This window comes from Felis catus, chromosome E2 (assembly GCF_018350175.1).
Source record: "Felis catus isolate Fca126 chromosome E2, F.catus_Fca126_mat1.0, whole genome shotgun sequence".
Lineage (NCBI taxonomy): Eukaryota > Metazoa > Chordata > Mammalia > Carnivora > Felidae > Felis > Felis catus.
In genome coordinates, this window is record NC_058382.1 from 5,087,499 (window position 1) to 5,107,673 (window position 20,175).

General features: G+C 41.0%; 2 protein-coding genes across 9 annotated transcripts in view; one reads left to right on the forward strand and one right to left on the reverse strand.

Moving 5' to 3' along the window:
- Positions 1-1,383, forward strand: part of LOC105261241 (putative protein ZNF720) — a 64,999-nt gene extending 63,616 nt beyond the window's left edge. Inside the window, exon 5 of the mRNA XM_045047171.1 lies at positions 369-1,383. Coding sequence (XP_044903106.1) covers positions 369-376 — 8 coding nt within the window. The 3' untranslated portion in view covers positions 377-1,383. The remainder of the gene's footprint in view (positions 1-368) is intronic.
- Positions 1-20,175, reverse strand: part of LOC111558099 (putative protein ZNF720) — a 45,037-nt gene that overhangs the window by 9,288 nt on the left and 15,574 nt on the right. For 2 of the 8 annotated variants that reach the window (XM_045047135.1, XM_045047139.1), the window contains exons 1-4: positions 10,642-10,688; positions 10,055-10,147; positions 1,952-2,018; positions 476-602 (exon numbers count right to left, since the gene is read on the reverse strand). In XM_045047135.1, the coding sequence (XP_044903070.1) occupies positions 476-602; positions 1,952-1,981 (157 nt within the window). In that variant the 5' untranslated portion in view covers positions 1,982-2,018; positions 10,055-10,147; positions 10,642-10,688. Of the gene's footprint in view, positions 1-475; positions 603-1,951; positions 2,019-3,092; positions 6,362-8,327; positions 8,705-9,419; positions 10,148-10,641; positions 10,769-20,175 lie in introns of those variants that run through there. The other 6 variants (XM_045047138.1, XM_045047137.1, XM_023244975.2 and 3 more) reach the window with 6 other exon arrangements.

The window sequence follows — 20,175 nt, forward strand, 5'->3', positions numbered from 1 at the left end:
AAAATGTGGGAAATACCACTTGATTCTACTCAGTGTTTAGATTGCCACTAAGTGCAGCGCCTGGATTGTTTGGTCGGTTATGCATCTGACACATGGTTTCTGTTCAAGTCATGATCTCATGGTTCCTGAGTTTGAGCCCTGCATGGGGCTCTATGCTTACAGCATGGTGCCTACCTAGGATTCCCTCTGCCCCTCTCTCTGCTCTTCCTCTGCTCTCTCTCAAAATAAACTTACATTTTTTTTTTTAGAATTGCCATTAATCTACAGAAATGATGATGTTACCCTAAGGAAGGAGAAGCTAAAGCTGAAAAGGAAACATGAAGATTTTTCTCTACATCTACAAACCCTACTTTTTTCTCTGACTGCAGGCATCTGAATCCCACTCATGCAAAGAGGAAGTTCCAAGAGACAGTCTTCAAAGGAAGGAACAAAACTCCGAGTGTTGTTTGGGAAGTCTGGAAGGAGTTATCCTCACCCAAGAAGAGGAGGTGTCCATAGTTCTCTAACATCACATCCCTGTACACTTCCCGTTGACTGTGGTTCAGGCATCCCCATTCCTCCTGAGAGAATTCTATGGCCACATCCCTGAATGTCAGCAATCCCTGCAATAAATACCATAGTTACCTAGTGGCCATAGTCTGAGGTCATAATGCATAACCTTATGCATTATGCATAATGCATAAGATGCAAGAGGGAGTTAATGTCACTAGCTAGAACCCCAGACCCGACCTTCACTGTTTGCCTGCTTATACCCACTGACCTTAAACCCACATTTTACCTAACCTCTTTTTTCTATCTTATGTTTTACTTAAGACAAAACACTCCATGCCATTGTGTCCTGTGGTGGAAACAAAAAGTATCCCACAAAAGGACATGACTACCCTGAGGAAGAGCTTGGATTGGCCCAATTTGAGCTTAATCCCTGACGTACTTCTAAGCAGCTGAACAAGAGAGTAAACCATGGAGTGAGGACAGTTACCTTTATCTCATATTAAAAAAATAATAAATGTTTATTTCCTTGAGAGAGAGAACACAAGTGGGGGTGGGGCAGGGAGACAGAGAAACAGTTCCAACCAGGCTCCATCCTCAATGTGGAGCTGGACTTGGGGCTTGAACTCAGGAGTGAGATACTGACCTGAGCATAAATCAAAAGTCATATGCTTAGCCACCTCAGCCACCCAGATGCCCCCTTTTACCTCATTATAATACTAAAATCTCCACCCAAGGGGAGCACAAATCCATTTACTATGTAACATACAAAGTATGTATAGAACTGTTTTTTTAAGGCTCATGTGCAACCTTATCCTGACCTCTATATAGATGATGACCTCTCCTTTTTAAATATCCATCCTAACCCTAAATAAAAGGAAACCATTCCCACTTCCTCTGAGTCTCTACTTTGGATGTTATTCCCTGTGATCTTATTGGTTTTTTTTTTTTTAATGCCTATTTTTGACAAAGAGAGACACAGAGTGTGAGTGGGGGAGGAGCAGAGAGAGAGAAGGAGACAGAATCCAAAGTAGGCTCCAGGCTCTGAGCTGTCAGCACAGAGCCTGACCCCCAGGGCTCGAACCCACAAGGCATGAGATCATGATCTGAGCTGAAGTCAGACGCTTAACCAACTGAGCCACCCAGGCACCCATCTTATTTCTTGTAAATCAATTTTCCTTCGTCTGACATTCCTCCCCCCTACCCCCCTGCTCCATGTAGTTTTTTTGTGATTCACCAAGGAGTGAACTCATGTTACTTCAATTATATTAGGAGAACTGTTTCTGGCTTAGGTGAATTTCCTGCTTTCTGCAGTAAAAGAATTGGTAACACAGTATTAGACTCTAGTATATTCTCTAAATTTGAGGTGAGTTGAGCTACCCATGTGCCCTGCAATTTCTACAGGCATGAAATTTCCCAAGAAACGGACAATAGAGCCTCTGGCCTTGGATGCAAGGCTTACCTGAGAACTGGCCATTTCTTCTTCTTTCATCTTTCACCTTATCCTCTAGATTTCTTTCTCAGAAGATCTTTGTGGAGAAATCACAGCTGAATTAGAAGAAAATGCCTATAAAGCCACCAACACAACCTCTTCACCTGTAAACTGATCACTTGCAGGCAGGACTTTAAAATGCAGGGACACCTGGGTGGCTCAGTTGGTTGGGCATCCAACTTCGGCTCAGGTCATGATCTCACGGTTTGTGGGTTCGAGTCCCAGGTCGGGCTCTGTGCTGACAGCTCAGAGCCTGGAGCCTGCTTCGGATTCTGTGCCTCCCTCACCCTTTGCTTCTACCCTGCTTATGCGCTCTCTTTCAATAATAAATGAACATTAAAAAAATTTTTTTTAATGCAGAAAAGGCCCAACTTCCTAGTCCTTTGTGTCAGGAGCTATTCAGAAACTATGAGCTCCCACCTGGAAACCAATCTCTGAATTTCCCTTCCCTGCTTTCAGGGGGCCTCGCTCCGCCCCCACAGAAGCCCACAAATTCTGCTTGATCATAGCAACAGTGTGCTACAAGGACCTGACCCTCCCCAACTCCTATGGAGGAGACCCTTGTTACCTCTCCTTGAGCCAAAGCCTGCACCCAACTCTCATAAATTAATAGGAAGATTTCCTGCTTAACTCTGGGTCTCACTGAGAATTATGGTAGGAAACGATAGGATTCTGTATGCAGAGAGGAAAAGATTAAGACCTGAACACCTTGGGTGAGGAAAAACACATTTTAGAACACTGTGATTGCATTGTCCAACATGCCCTCCTGAACTGCCAGTGATCAAGGTCTGGACAATCACTGGAATCATCGTCATCCAATGGCATCTGGTCCTCAGTAGGATACAGGAATTCAATTCAGTCATGAAGGTGGTCTTCATGACTTAATCTTTTAATCTTCAGGAACCCACCACGTTTGCCAATTTCTTAATTCTGTGACATTTATCAGATGATGCCACCAAAGAGCTGCCTGTGACTTTGAAGTTAGAAAAGGGAGCCACTTTGGGTTCCCTCCCTCCACTGCAAAGAGCTCTTCACATCTTTTTCCTTTCCATACTTTTCCCACCTTTAATAAAATGAGATAGGTTATCACTGGTGGTGGGATAACATTTCATTCTGTACACAGCCATGTTAACATGTCAAAAACCATTATGTCTTCTTAAAATGTGTTAAGTTCACACACAGACCAAGTCATGCATTTCCAATCCACCCAATTGTTATTGTTCAAAATGCAGACTACAAGCCTTCCAAAATTATTTGTTGATAGTATGATGTGAGAATACAGATTTCCATAATTTCCAGGCCTGACATCATTCTTTAAAAATGCATATGTACAATTTTACCCCATTTGGGGGAAGAGTTGGCTATCCTCTTTCTGATATCTGTGAGGACTTCTTCATTTCAACCACATCAACTGGCATTTTCTCCTTCTAACTATTGCTATGATGAAGACACACCAGTATGTTTTACTGCACTGCAACCTTTTTCCCTAAAGACCAGTTGGCAAATTATTTTATTGGTAACATTCAAGAAGATTTTGTTTTAATACAGGGAGAAGAATGATGTTCGGAACACTTACATCATGGTAACTTACATCAATGTTATAACCACAAACAGCATCTGAATTAGATTTTCTTAAATATTGTGTGTAATGTTGTCCTTCGTCTTCCATGGAAAATTACACATGAGTCCCACCTAAGAAGAACATGTAGGGGCGCCTGGGTGGCTCAGTGGGTTAAGGGTTCGACTTCAGCTCAGGTCACGATCTCGCGGTTTGTGGGTTCGAGCCCCGCGTCGGGCTCTGGGCTGATGGCTTAGAGTCTGGAGCCTGCTTCCGGTTCTGTGTCTCCCTCTCTCTCTGCCCCTCCCCCGTTCATGCATTGTCTCTCTCTGTCTCAAAAATAAACGTTAAAAAAATTAAAAAACAAAAGAAGAACATGTCATACCTTTGCTGCAAAAATGAGCCACGTAAGTTTCCAAGGAATGAATGAATTTCAGAAGGAAACTGAGAGTAGAAATGCATTGATACTTGGCAGTCATAAATGTCAGGATAGATTTGAGGAGGGAAAACTCATTTTTTATTTTTTTTACAAATGTTTATTTTTGAGCGCTAGTGGGGAGGGGCAGGGAGAGAAGGAGACAATCTGAAGCAGGCTCCAGGTTATAAGCTGCCAGCACAGAACCTAATGAGGGGATTGAACTCACAAACTGGGAGATCATGACCTGAGCCAAATTCGGATACTTAACCGACTGACTGAGCCACCCAGGTGCCTCCAAAAACTCAGAATGAAATTAGCCATATTTATGCAACAATTCATCCAAATAACCTTTTGAAGCATCACAGCACATACATTTTGAACATGTTTAACTTTGTATTATTCCTTATAATGAATATTTTGATGTAATATATTAATAGTAACAACTGCTTTCTCTGTAAATTCTGGGATATTGACATTTGATGTTCAATTAAATACTTTTATAAATATTTATAGCTTTCAAGTTACTTTTATGTACTCTCTGGTGTATCCTAATGTGTACATTTAATATGAAGACCTTTCCTCATTATGTTTGTAGGGTTTACATCTAGTATGCACATTGAAATACTAAGGAACGAATTCCAGTTAAAGGGACTGCAACTTTCTCTATATTTTATGGTTTCTATTCTGTAAGAAAATAATGATATTGATCAAGTTGTGAATTCCAGCTACAGGCTTGACACATTCTTTCCCTTTGTAGGTTTCTCCTGAGTCTAAACTCTGTGATGCTGAGTAAGAGTTGAGCAGTCCTAAAAATTTTACCACATTCTATACATTTTAAGTTTCTTTTCCAGTATGAATTCTTTGATGTATAATGAAGCTTAACCTCAAATAAAGGCCTTGCCACATTCTTTACATGGGTAATGTTTCTCTTCAGTGTGAATTCTGTGGTGTGCCATAAGGTTTGAGGTCTGGGTAAAGGCCTTGCCACACTTTTCACATTGGTAAGGTTTCTCTCCTGTATGAATCCTCTGATGTACAAAGAGGGTTGATTTCTGGATAAAGGCCTTGCCACATTCTTTACAATGGTAAGGTTTCTCTCCAGTATGGATTCTGTGATGTCTGATAATGCTTGTCTGGTGGGTAAAGACCTTGCCACATTCTTTACATTGGTAAGGTTTCTCTCCAGTGTGAATTCTGTGATGTACAGTAAGGCTTGAGTACCTTTTAAAGGCCTTGCCACATTCTTTACATTGGTAAGGTTTCTCCTCAGCATGAAGTTTCCGATGTCCAATAAGGCCTGACTGCCAGTTAAAGGCCTTGCCACATTCTTGACATTTGTAAATTTTCTCTCCAGTATGGATTATCCTATGTTTATTTAGTGATGAGCTGTACTTATAAGTTTTACCACATTCTTCACATTTGTAAGGTCTCTCTCCAGTATGCTTTTGCTGATGTAGAATTAGTGTTGAGTGCCAGTTGAAGGCTTTGCCACATTCCTTACAAATGTAAACTTTCTTCCCAATATGGATTGTCTTATTGATATTAAGTTTTGATGACTGACTAAACACGTTCCCAAGTTCATTGCATGTGTAGGGGTTTTTTCCCACAGGACTCCTCTGATGATCACCAACATTGGAGGACTGGTTAAGAATTTTCCCACACTCAGTATATTCAGAAGGATTCTCTCCCAAATGTATTCTCTTCTGTCTAATAAGGTTTGAGCTTTGATAAAAGACTTCCCTACATGTAGTACAGTCACAATGGTTCCCTGGCAAAGGAGTCCGTAGATATTTATTAACATTTGAATCCTGGTTCAGTATTTTCTCAGATTCACTGCAATGAGCAATTCTGTTTTCATTGAAAATGCTGTGGTTTTGTTGTAAGATCGACTGCTCAGGGAAGGACCCCTCAAATGGATACCACTTACCATTTTTTTCTTCCTTTTTCAATCTCTGACTTTCAGAAATATTTGACTGAAAGGGTAATGCAATCCTATTGTCAAAATGGTGCAAAGAAGTATTTTCAGCATGGGCTAGGTCACTTTCCAGATTCTCCAAATTTTTGTCCTGCAAATATGTCTGTTTGACCACTTGATTTGAGCCTTTGATTATAGAAACACACTGCCCTGCAGAAGTAACAGTGTTAGAGAGGGGGGGTTTCCAAAATGTTTTATATCCTTCACTGTTTTGGGCAGTGAGATTCTTATAATGGGCAGTTGTCTCTATTTGCATATGTGTTTCATGAGATCTTTGATGCCCTTGTCTCTCCCCAACACTGTTCCACTCTATCACTAAGTGTCCATTCTCAAGGGCACTATGTTTATATTTATCCACTGACACTCTTTCGAAAATAGTTCCTATGCACATCTTTGGAAAGAGGCTCTGGGTATCGTGTGAAGATACAGCTGGAAGGTAACAAATGAAAGTAAAATCATTCCACTTTCTACTATCAGATGAATACAGTTAAAATTTCTTGTACACAAGACTAAAATTGGACAACTTCGACTTTTGGAAAAATAAATCATTAGTTTTTCTATTTTTCAAGATGTAAATGAATTTAACCCAAGGATTCTTTCGATAAAGTGATTGTTGGCCTATTTTACAACTTTGGTGGTGTTTGTTTATTTAGAAATGAAAGGTTTTGGGGCATCTCAGTGGCTCAGAGGGTTGAGTATCAAAGTCTTCACTTCAGCTCATGTCGTCACCTTGTGGTTTGTGAGTTCCAGCCCCGCATCCTACTCTGCACTGAGAGCACTGAGCTAACTTGGAATTCTCTCCCTCTCTCTCTCTCTCTCTCTCTCTCAAAATAAACTTAAAAAAAAAACTAAAAAAAAAGAAAGAAAGAAATGAAAAGTTTTTGTTTCCTTAATATTAAAGAATGGGTTACACCCTTAAATTCTGTGTAATAGGAGGGATCTGTTAACATAATACATTTAGTCATCCATAAAAGTTTTCATTAGAGCTTCCCATGGTTAATTTTATGAATATTCTTTATAATTTTATGCCCATGAAGACATGCCAATAATTCAAAATGTTCCTTTTTTCATGGGTACACTGTCACAGTTTACAATTACAGCTACAGGGTGCTTGGGTGGCTCAGTTGGTTAAGCGTCGACTTCAGCTCAGGTCATGATATCAGGGTTCCTGAGTTGGAGGGCTCTGTGCTTTGTGACTCAAGCTCTCTGACAGCTCAGAGCCTGGAGGCTGCCCCTGATTCTGTGTGTGTGTCTCTCTCTGTAACTGTCCCCACTTGTGCTCTGTCACTGTCTGTCTCAAAAATAAACATATAAAAAATTAAAATTATATACATTACACACACACACACACACACACACACACACACACACACACACACACAGAAGAGCACCTGGGTGGCTCAGTCGGTTAAGAGTCTAAGTGTCTATTTTGACTCAGGTTATGATCTCACTCTTCCGGAGTTGGAGCCCTGCTTCAGGGTCTGTGCTGACAGTGCAACGCTGCTTGGGATTCTCTCTCTCTCTCCCTCACCTGTTTGTGCTCTCTATCTGACAAAGTAAATAAACTTTAAAGTAAAATTATTGTAGGTTTCCTTTAATTCATCATTTTTTATATAGAATTTTTGGGGTTATATTTTGTCTTATTCTGGTTTTGCAATTCCATACTAATGTGCTTCATTTTTTATGGGACTTTCCACAGCATTATTTAGGTGTGATTTTGTTTTTACCTGTGTATGTTGTTATAGTGACAATTTTCAACTCATTACGTTTTTGGATGATGTGAATGTAACTCAAATATGAATCAGTTTTATGCCCTGTGCCAAAAAAATCATCCATGTATTTGTAGAAATATTACCTATGCATATTTTGTGACTCATCTTGTGTATTTTTCTCCTTGGTTAGCGGTCAGTGAATGTTGTATCAGGTCTATGTGAATTGTCATAATAATGGAATTAATTTCATCATGTATTTATTGGTGAATATATTGTCTGTATTTTCATTGGTGGTTACCTTAAAGATTCCTTACAACATCTTAAAGGTATAACGAACCATCATAGTGCTGCTAGCACAGAGCTCAACACAGGATTTGAACTCACAAACTATGAGACCATGACTTGACCTGAAATCAAGAGAGGGACACTTGGGGCGCCTGGGTGGCGCAGTCGGTTAAGCGTCCGACTTCAGCCAGGTCACGATCTCGCGGTCCGTAATTTCGAGCCCCACGTCAGGCTCTGGGCTGATGGCTGGGAGCCTGGAGCCTGCTTCCGATTCTGTGTCTCCCTCTCTCTCTGCCCCTCCCCCGTTCATGCTCTGTCTCTCTCTGTCCCAAAAATAAATAAAAAACGTTGAAAAAAAAATTTAAAAAAAAAAAAAAAAGAGGGACACTTAACCAACTGAGCCACCCAGGTGCCCCTATGTAGCTATAATTTTAAACTGTGTGCCCATGAAAAAATGAACATTTTGAATTATTGGCATGTCTTCATGGACACTAAAACTGTCAAGTATATTCATTAAAATCAACCATGGAAACCTGTGATGAAAACTTTTATGAATTAAGCACTTAAAAGACATAGATCCCTCTTATTACAATGAATTTAAGTGTATAATCCATTCTTTAAAATCAAGCAAACAAAACCTTTCATTTCTTTTTTTTAAGTGTATTTTGAGAGGGGGAGTGCAGAGAGAGGGGGAGAGAATTCCAAGCAGAGTCCACAGTCAGTGAAGTGCAGGACGTGGGGCTCAAAGTCACAAACCTTGAGATCACGACCTGAGCTGAAATGAAAAGTCAGATGCTCAACCCTCTGAGCCACCAAGATGCCCCAAAACCTTTAATTTCTAAATAAACAAACACCACCAAAGTTATAAAATATGGCAACAACTGCTTTAAAAAATCTTTGGGATTAAATTCAGATACATTCAGAGGAAAGTAGAAAAACTATTTCATTTTTCTTGAAGTGAAATTACACTTACAATTAAAACTGCTTTTTTTTTTTTTACATGGGAAGTTTACTAATTACCTACTTTATTTTTTATAAAGCACATGCCCGTGTCACATCAGAGCGTTCGATCTAATAAATCATAAAGGAATCTCACTCAGAAAGTGAAAACACATATGACAAAGTCACAAGAACTTCATATTATAAGGACAAAAGTATAAAATAATTCAACTATTAGGACATAAGGTAACATTTGAGACTTTATTATAGGCTGCAAATTTTAAATTCTAAATGTTCTAGCTTCCCCATGCCTTTAATTTATATAGGAATTCTAGGAAATAACAGATGTTTTAAATTATTTTACCACTGAATAATGAAATTCATAGAGTGGAAATTTCTTATTTTAGTTAATACAAAGAAAATGAACTTTAAAAAATTTTTTAAGTTTGTATTTATTTTGAGAGAGAGACAAAGCAAATGGTGGGGCGGGGGGGGGGGGGTGGAGGTGGAGCGGGAGAAAAACAGACAGAATCCCAAGCTGACTCTGTGTTGTCAGCAAAAAGCTCTCTGTACTGCTGGAACTCACGAACTGTGAGATCATGGCTTCAGCCAACGTCAGACACTTAACCAGCAGATCGACTCATGTGCCCCGAGAAATGAACTTTTGAAGTGAAATAAAGGATTAGATTTTCTCATTTGAGAGGCGCTTTGCTATCTGATGAAATTACTGGGTTTCATATTTGTGCAACTAAGATTAAAGCTTCCATAATACTGGAAAGCATAAACCAGATAACATGTAATCTCTGTCTCCAGTGTTCCTGAGATTTCTGCACCAAACCCCAATATGCCCACCACTACCCTGACACACTTCTCACATGAGGCAAAACAGAACTCAGTAGTGGATTAGCATAAAGTTCCTCAGAAATAGAGATTTCCCCAAGACCCTCAAAGCAATGAAGAGCCAATCACGTTATGGAGGCCCTCACAGTGGAACTGAAGGAGAATCTTAAGAGAAGGCAAGATCATGATGTGTTGGAAAGCAGGTATCTGCTGAGAGGGAGAGACATAAAACTAGGCTTCTCAAACTTATTTCCATTTGAGGAGAGCTGCTCAAACCACATTTAAGGTCCATCTTCCTCCTTTACATTTGGATTTCACCTCTGTCATCTGTTTCATTCCCACCTACCTGGGTGTGAGGCTACTGTGTGATTTCTCTTCACATCCCAGAGCTCCTTTTGTTCCAAAAAGATGACCAGGTCTGGCTTTGACAAAACAAGACCTGTTTATCAGACAAAAGGAATATGAGTGTGGCTGGAGATTCTACCTTTCAACCCAGTATTGGACTCAGTAGACAAGAGAGGACATTGTAGAATTCTAGAAAATTATTTCCCAGATGATGTTGCCCAACAACCCCTTTAGAACACATGGGAGGGTTTCCAGTGTTCAGATCTTGACCTCTACTTCCAAATAATACCACTACAATAATGAGTTGAAATTGGTGTTTAAGACGTGGGAATTCCCATTTTATGCCACTCAATGTTTAGAATTGACATAAATCTATAGAAATGACGATGTTACTCTACAGAAGGGAAAACTAACCTGAAAGGAAACATCATGAAGATATTTCTCTACATCTAGAAACCCCTACTTCTTTCCCTGACTGCAGGCATCTGAATCCCACTCATGCAAAGAGGAAGTTCCAAGAGACAGTCTTCAAAGGAAGGAACAAAATTCTGAGTGTGGTTTGGGAAGTCTGGAAGGAGTTATCCTCACCCAAGAAGAGAAGGTGTCCATAGTTCTCTAACATCACATCCCTGTACAGTTCCTGCTGACTGTGGCTCAGGCAGCCCCACTCCTCCTGAGAGAATTCTATGGCCACATCCCTGAATGTCAGCAACCCCTGCAATAAATACCATAGTTACTGAGTGGCCATAGGCAGAGGTCATAATGGTACCTAAGATGCAAGAGGGAGTTAATGTCACTGGCTAAAACCCCAGACCTGACCTTCACTGCTTACCTGCTTTTACCCACTGACCTCAGTCCCACATTTTACTTAACCCTTTTTTCTACCTTATCTTTTACTTCAGGCAAAACACCCCATGGGCATAGTGTCCTGTGGTGGAAACAAAGTATCCAATAAAAGCTAGTGAGTACTCTGAGGAAGAGCTTGGATTAACTCAATTTGAGCTTAACCCCTGACTCACACCTATGAAAATGAACAATAGAGTAAACCATGGAGTGAGGTCAGTTACCTTTATATCATTATGCTAAAAAAATTAAATTTTTATTTCCTTTAGAGAGAGAACACAAGTGAGGGTGCAGCAGGGAGGGAGGGAGAGAGACAAAGACAAAGACAAAGAGACAGAGAGGAAATTCCAACCAGGCTATATGCTCAGTGTGAAGCTTGACTTGGGGCATGATCTCAGGACTATGAGATCATGACCTGAGCCTAAATCAAGAGTCAGATGCTCAACTGACTGAGCCACTCAGGAGCTCCCTTTTAACTCAATGTAATACCCAAATCTCCACCCAAGAAGGATCACAAATATTTTACTATGTAACATACAGAGTATGTACAGAACTGTTTTCTTAAGGTTCATGTGTAACCTTATCACAAGCTGGACATAAGATGATGACATACCCTTTCTGAATATCCACCCTAACCCTAAATAAAAGTAAATGATTTCTCCTGCCTTTGAGTCTCTGCTTTAGAAGTTATTCCCTGTGACCTCCTTATTTCCTGTAAATCAATTTTTCTTTGTCTGACATCCCCACCTGGTGTAGTGGTTTTGTGGTTCACCAAGGACTAAGCTCCTGTTAGCTCAGTTATATTAGGAGCACTGGTTCTGGCTTAGGTGAGTTTTCTGCTTTCTGCAGTAAGAGAATTTGCAACACAGTATCATGCTCTAATATATTCCCTAACATTGAGATAAGAACATTTATAAATATTGTGTTTATTCAAGTGAATTTGTAAAATGAAGGCATCAACACAGCCATACACATTTTTGAATCCTTTATTTACATCATACAGTACATGTGTCTATTTCCTGAATGGAAAGTTTTGGTGAGTTACAAATGTACTTAGCATATTCTAATGTGAATTAGAGTTTACAACAGTGCACTGGGGATCCTGTTAAAATGCAGATTATGTTCAGGAGTTCTGGGATTGGGTGGGTGTCTGCATTTCTAACAAGGCATTAGTCTATGGGCCAAGGGATACATATTTCAATAACAAAGAAGTAGAACTCAAAGACGAGAACTCTTGGAGGACTTGGAACTGAATGGGTTTTATAGCAATTACAAGTTCTTCTAGGATAGCAAGAAAGGTGACAAGCCTTTCCAATCATTTCCTGGTTAGTAGATAGCATCTAACAGGTTCTCATAAACTCATGGAAAATAAATAATAATGATCTAAGAGAACAAACACATTATTCTTCCATTTTTATGGAATATTTTGTCAAATATCCAGTACATGGTACAGATCAGGTTTTAACCCAGGTTAACTGACCTAAAGTTGATCTAAAATGACACATAGGTCAATAAACAGAGGGGACCCTAAAGCAACGTTCATAGCAGGTGTCAAGCCTGAGAAGAAGGTATCCACACAAAATTGATCTTTATACATTCCATGCACACATCCATTCTGAAAGTAGTTATATACACATTAAAAGTGATAGAATAGAAAATTATCAGGATGACTAAGAAATATATTTAATGAGGGGTTCGCCAGATGACTCAGTCTGTTAGGTGTCCAACTCTTGATTTTGGCTCAGGTCATGATCTCATGTTTCCTGAGTTTGAGCCCCATCTCAGGCTCTGTGCTGAGTGTGTGGAGCCTGCTTGGGATTTTCTCTCTTTCGTCTCACTCTGCCCCTCCCTCTCGAAAGAAAGAAAGAAAGAAAGAAAGAAAGAAAGAAAGAGAAAAAGAAACATTTTCAATGCCATGAAACTCGTAAATCTAGTTATAGATGATCATGCTTAGGTCTTTCACTCAACTATCAACACAAACACATAGAATTATATAAATAACACAGTATTTGTGAGTCTAGTATGATTAGGGATGCAAGAAGAAAAATGTTCACCTTCAGCACAAAGACTGCATGTTTTTTATTTTTTTTTAATGTTTATTTATTTTTGAGAGAGAGAGACAGAACATGAGCAGGGGAGGGGCAGAAAGAGAGAGGGAGACACAGAATCCGGAGCAGGCTCCAGGCTCTGAGCTGTCAGCACAGAGCCCAATGCAGGGCTTGAACTCATGAACCATGAGATCATGACCTGAGCTGAAGTCATATACCTAACTGACTGAACCACCCAGGCACCCCTAGATAGTTTTGATAAACATCAAATAAAGGCTGGTTCCTCCATTCTGTTTTTCAAGTGTTTATTTATATTGTGAGAGATGCATGGGCTATCAGGGTGTGAAAGGTGGAGGGGCAGAGAGGGAGAGAATCCCAAGCAGGCTCCAGTCTGTGTCTGAGCCACCCAGGGGCCCATGGATGATACATTTTAAAGGGTCTCCTGACTGCCCTTATATCTCACTAATAGTTAATGAGCTGAATCATAAGCACCAAAGAAATCTTGCAGAAATAGTTTTACAAGTAGAAAGCTAAAGAAACATTTGTAATTGAACTCTCAGCACACCTACCCTTCCCCTTGAACATACATATAAGCTCCAAGCAGCCAAAGTACAGTTCGTTCTGCCCAAGGGTCCTGTCCCTGTGCTATTTCAGTAAATTCCCTGTCTTGTGCCATACAGTAACTCAAGAATAGCATCTTGACCATAGTCCTCAATGATCCCATAACATACTAGTTCTTGGAAAGCTTTTTTAAAATTATTTTTGAAAATTCTTACTTATTTTTTATTGAGAGAGAAAGAGGGCACAAGTGACTGAAGGTGTGGGGAGGGAGAGAAGGGGAGGGAGGGAGAGGAGGAGGGAGGGAGGGAGCAGGGCACATGTTCACCTGAAGTGGGGCATGCGCTCAACTGAAGTAGGCTTGAGGTCACACCAAATGGGACTCAAATCAACAAACCCTGAGATCCTGACCTTAGCCAAAGTCAGATGCTTAAGGGAGTGAGCCACCTAGGTGCCCTGAATTCTTTTTTTTTTTTCCTTTAGACGTTTACTTATTTTGAGAAAGAATGAGCAGAGAGAGATAATTCCCAAGCATGTTCCAAGCGAACAGCATACAGCCTGACATGGGCCTCTATCTCATGAACCATGAGACCATGATCTGTACCGACATCAAGAGTTAAGGCTTAACTGAGCAAGCCACCCAGGGGCCCCTCATTGAAAGCTTTTGTTTCAATCATTATTTGTGCTCTATTGTATTTTAGGATTTTAAGACACTCAAACATGCTAATTATGTGATTTGTCTTTTTCTGAATATCCAAAAAGTAAATACAGGAATATGTCTGTGTCATGACTATGGAGTGAAATAAAAACCTATGGGATGAAGGAGCTCCTGGGTGGCTTAGTCGGTTGAGCATCTGACTTCCTCTCAGGTCATGATCTCATGGTTTGTGAGTTCAAGCCTCACATCGGGTTCTGTGCTGACAGCTCAGAGCCTGAAGCCTGATTCAGATTCTGTGTCTCCTTCTCTGCTTCTCCCCTGCTCACACTGTCTCTCTCTCAAATAATAAATAAACATTAAAAAAAAAAAACCTATGGGATGAAGATCTGTTTGATTTAGAACCTCTACTCCCAGAAGTCAATAGCTCTACTACATAAAGGTGAGGGGCTTCATTGCCCAGTGGAAACTGATGTGACATGGGCCAAGAGTAAATGCTCAAAGTATCTTGAGGCCTTTTTGCTGAAATAGACTTTTTATTAAAACACAGGGATAGGATCCAGGGTAAGAATTGCAATGTGAGGGGCACCTGGGTGGCACAGTCGGTTAAGCGTCCGACTTCAGCCAGGTCACGATCTCGCGGTCTGTGAGTTCGAGCCCCGCGTCGGGCTCTGGGCTGATGGCTCGGAGCCTGGAGCCTGTTTCTGATTCTGTGTCTCCCTCTCTCTGCCCCTCCCCCGTTCATGCTCTGTCTCTCTCTGTCCCAAAAATAAATAAACATTGAAAAAAAAAAAAAGAATTGCAATGTGATTGGGAGGAACCACTGATTATATACTTCTAAGGGGGAGAGGGGAGGGAGCTGTGGGGGAAGCCAGGCTATCCCAGTCTGATGGCAAGGCCCAGGCTGTGGACAGATTGGTGACCGCAAGGCAGCCCACCGACAGTGAAGCTTCTTGTACTCCAGGTTTTAGGTCATTTGGCCTTACTAAAAGTACCTGGGGTATTGTCTGTTGGGGAACTGCCCTTGACAGGCCCCTTGGGAAAAGAACCATTAGGAAATAAAATAAGGTTCTGCAAGAAATTGTGCAGCCCTATATTTAGCCCTTGCCATCCCCTATGGAGACTCCTCTACGTACAGGAAGGATAGCCTCATACATTTGCCAGCAAAGGAGGCCAATAAAGGAGAGACATATGGATTTGAAAGCCTCACTCTGGCAACTAAAGACTGTATCTACAGGCACAAGTCACTCTAACTCTAGTCCCACTTGGCCCCCAGGAGGCATTCCAGATGATGACAATGATTGAACCTAGTCGGTTAAGGTACAGGATGGTTCATTAGTTCCTAGGTTCATTGTCTCTCTGAGAATCTATGAGGCATGGGTTTCTAAGGCTTTTTCGGCCCCTTCCTGGCACCTCGGATGGAGGCAAACACATTGTTCTTCTGGCTTCAAGTGGTTCAGGAAAAACAATTAGGAGGTCATGTCCTTGTAACTGTTCCACTTGAGGTGTTGAGAGATAGATGACCTTTCATGAAAACAGCAAAGCAAATGCTTTATGGATTATAAACATAGATGCATAATGGAATAATGTAAGAAATTAAACAATAATCAAAGGGTATGAGGGAACATTATGAGAAAATCGCCATGCTATTTCTTTTTTTTTTAATTTTTTTTTTCAACGTTTATTTATTTTTGGGACAGAGAGAGACAGAGCATGAACGGGGGAGGGGCAGAGAGAGAGGGAGACACAGAATCAGAAACAGGCTCCAGGCTCTGAGCCATCAGCCCAGAACCCGACGCGGGGCTCGAACTCCCGGACCGCGAGATCGTGAGCTGGCTGAAGTCGGACGCTTAACCGACTGCGCCACCCAGGCGCCCCACGCCATGCTATTTCTTAAAGGTTGATCACACATAGGAACATTTTCAAAATTAGGTAATGTTAGAAAAACATAGATGACGTATGCTACAAGGAAATCACTAGCAAATATAATGCCACGTTTGCTACAATAAATCGGTCAGTTCAACACACTGCTGTTGTCTGTGTCCATTTTTATTTTTTGTTTTTATTTTAGTTTTGTTTTATCTTCACTTTCTCCCCAACACCATTCATCCTTCAGGAACCCCTGGTTGCTGGAGCTGGACTCCAACAGTTGGGGGGTGGGAGGGGGAAGGGGTGGAAATAATAGATGTTTCTAAAGGATTTTTATATGTTAAGGACTTACAGGATACTGGAAGTCTGGCTATTGTCAAGCTAAGGCTGCTTTTGCCTCTATAAAAGCATTAACATTAAAGCAGTTGTGAATTCCTTGAGGAATATCTTCCTCTGCCAGCCTCAAGTATTTGTCAATGGATTGCAAGTTGTAAGAAAACTTATTTTTATCTGCATTTCTTTTGCCTTTGTTTTCCTCATCAGAAACTACAAAGAAGTGGTTCCTGGGTGGCTCAGACAGTTAAGGGTTAGGTCAAGGTCTCATGGTTTCATGAGTTCCAGCCTTGAGTCTGGGTCTGCACCGAGTCTGTAAAGTCTGCTTGTGATTTGCACACTCTCTTTGCAATTCCCCTGCTCCCGCTCTTTCTCAAAATAAACAAACTTAAAAAAAAATACAAGGAAAGAGAAACTAGGAGAAAGAAGGTTCCAATTTAAATGTGATGGTGTCTGGAAATCGCTCAGGGAATCTGCCTAAAGTCATTACAACAGATAAGAAGGAAAATATGAATGTTACGGGTTGGGGGGGGCGGGTAATCTGGCAGAAAGCCGAAAGCCAAGTAACATCAACTGTAAGGAAACAAATTGATATCAGTGCCTATAGCTCTGGACATGGGATCACTGGTATGTTCTTGAGACCCACAAACAGTAAATCAGAATATAAACAACTTTGAGGATACAGATTTATACAGACTTCAATCACATATACTTTCCATTTCCTGTAATATCTAGTATATCTTAAATAGAGTATGCTTTCCACATACTAAAAAGCAAGAATTTCTTTTTATAGAACGTTCCAAGTTATTCTGTGCCTCATATCCATCTTGTGTATTTGTGTGTTTTCATAATCCTACTCTACCCAGAGCAGAGAAAGCATTCAGATTAGACCTAAATGGGAACTGTTTTCCTTGAGTGCTATCCCAGAACCAGCAAAAGGACACTTGGATTCAACACCTTCCCCTCTGGATCTGTCACAAAGGGAATATTTTCAATACTTGCAGGAATTTAATTCTAAGTGACAACTGTTGTTGCCCTACTGGAAGCCATGTCGGAGAGAAGAGAGAGAAGTCTATGGGATATGGGGGAGGAGTGTTCTAAAGACATAACCTAGATTATCATTTCTGAAAGGTTAAGTATTAGGTGAAAACATAAAGCAGAACCATCAGAACTAGAAAGAAAGAAAGAAAGAAAGAAAGAAAGAAAGAAAGAAAGAAAGAAAGAAAGAAAGAAAGAAAGAAAGAAAGAAAAGAAAGAAAGAAAAGAAAGAAAGAAAAGAAAGAAAAAGAGGAAGGAAGGAAGGAAGGAAGGAAGGAAGGAAGGAAGGAAGGAAGGAAAAGAAAGAAAGAAAGAAAGAAAGAAAGAAAGAAAGAAAGAAAGAAAGAAAGAAAGAAAGAAAAAAGAAAAGAAAAGAAAAGAAAAGAAAAGAAAAGAAAAGAAAAGAAAAGAAAAGAAAAGAAAAGAAAAGAAAAGAAAAGAAAAGAAAAGAAAGAAAAAGAGAAAGGAAGGAAGAAGGAAGGAAGGAAGGAAGAAATCAATCATTGGCTTTTTTTTTTTTAATTTTCTTTCAGAGAGAGAGTGTATGCGCATGCAAACAGAGGAGAGAAACAGAGAGAGAGAGAATGGAATCTTTTTTTTTTTTCAACGTTTATTTATTTTTGGGACAGAGAGAGACAGAGCATGGACAGGGGAAGGGCAGAGAGAGAGGGAGACACAGAATCGGAAACAGGTTCCAGGCTCTGAGCCATCAGCCCAGAGCCCGACGCGGGGCTCGAACTCCCAGACCGCGAGATCGTGACCTGGCTGAAGTCGGATGCTTAACCAACTGCGCCACCCAGGCGCCCCGAGAGAGAATGGAATCTTAAGCAGGCTCCATGCTCAGCACTAACCCCGATGCAGGGATGGATGGCAGGATCCTGGGATCAAGACCTGAGCTGAAATGAAGAGTCTGATGCTCTCTGAACTGAGCCACAAAGGTGCTTTGCAATTTCTACATGCATGGAATTTCCTGAGAAAAAGACAACTGGGCCTCTAGCCTGGGAAGCAAGGCTTACCTGAGAACAGGCCATTTCTTCTTTCACCTCCTCCATTAAATTCCTTTCTCAGAAGATCTTTGTGGAGAAATCGCAGCTGAATGAGATGTCTTTAAAGCCACCAACACAGCCTCTGCACCTATAAACTGCTCACCTGCAGGCAACACTTTGAAATGCAAAAAAAGGCCCAACTTCCAGTCCTTTGTGTCCTGAGCTATTCAAAAACTATGAGCTTCTACTTGGGGACAAATTTCTGAGTTTCCCTTACCTTCTTTTAGGGGGCCTCCCCTCCTGCAGATGCCCACAAATTCTGCTTGAGCATAGGAACAGTGTGCTACATGGACCTGACCCTCCCCACCTCCTATGGAGGAGACCCTGTTACCTCCCCTTGAGCAAAAGCCTGCACTCAACTCTCATAAATTAATGGGAAGACTTCCTGCTTAACTCTGGGCCTAAGAATTATGATAGGAAAAGATAGGATTCTGGAAGCAGAAAGGGAAAGATTAGGACATGAGGTCCCTGGGTGGGGAAAAACACATTTTAGAACAAGGCTGGGAGGGTCCAAACACAGCAAACCCCCTCAGGCATAAGGTTCCTTTTAAGACTGTAACAAACACTACCTACTCACCCCCAGGTTTCCCTCAAGAGTTTGACTCAAAGACCTAACTAAAAATAAGTAATAGACCCAAGACTTAGAACCCCCAAGAAACACTATGGCCATAGAACACCCCTCATACAATGGAAACACACCAATCAAATGTCCCCTCTCTCTAAACAGAGATTTTCTACTACACTTACTTTCTTATACTCTAATAAATTTTTGCCTGTTGCTCATTTTGTGTCCACCTCTTCATTCTTTGAAGCGGGAAGACCAGGAATCCCGGGTAGTGAGGGAAAAAATCCTGCAACAGAATCCCCCGGAGCACTTCAATAGAACAACACTGTGGTTTCCACCCACTTAGTTGAGGGAATCTGGGGGGGGGGGGGGGGGGGGGGGAGGGCAGCAGCAATGATCCTTCTTGAAACTCCACACGTGATCCTATTGGGAAGCATTTGGGGAAGTGACCATGCAAAAAACGGTCACCAAATCTGTGGTTGTTATCCAGATTTAAATCCTTTCCCTCTCCACTGATCAGTTTCTCCCTCTTTCCGCTTCACAGAGGGAGAGACGCTTCTAAATGGCACTTTCCGGCTTTCCCTTATATATGCAAATGTCTCTTACAAAGGAAACTATACTTTTATAAGTTTCCTTTGTAAGTACAAAGTCGAACAAAAATCAAAATGGCAGCATTAAACCATCAGCGAGGCTTGTTATTAAACGTATAACTTCTTTTTCCCTTTTGGAAACCCCCCCCCTTATGTCTTCTTAGCCTTTAAAAAAAATGTTTTTTAATGTTTATTTATTTGTGTGTGTGAGAGAGAGAAAGAGAGAGAGAGAGTGAGCTGGGAAAGAGCAGAGAGGGAGACATGGCTCCAAAACAGACAGCAGAGAGACTGATGTAGGGCTCGAACTCACTGTGAGATCATGACCTAAACCAAAGTGGGATACTTAACTGAGCCACCCAGGTGCCCCTCTTAGCCTTTTTTTTTTTTTAATGAGAAATCGAGGACCACACTGAAAACATGATGAACAAGGCTGGTAAGGCATACACAATTCCTGTCAAAACCGGATGGATCCTTTATTTCCCTACACCCCACTGGCCCCTTCCTGGAGGTGGGCTTGCAGTTCTGAAGGCCCTAACATGCCTCAGCCTCCTAAGCCCCCCAAAGCAAGAAAGCTACT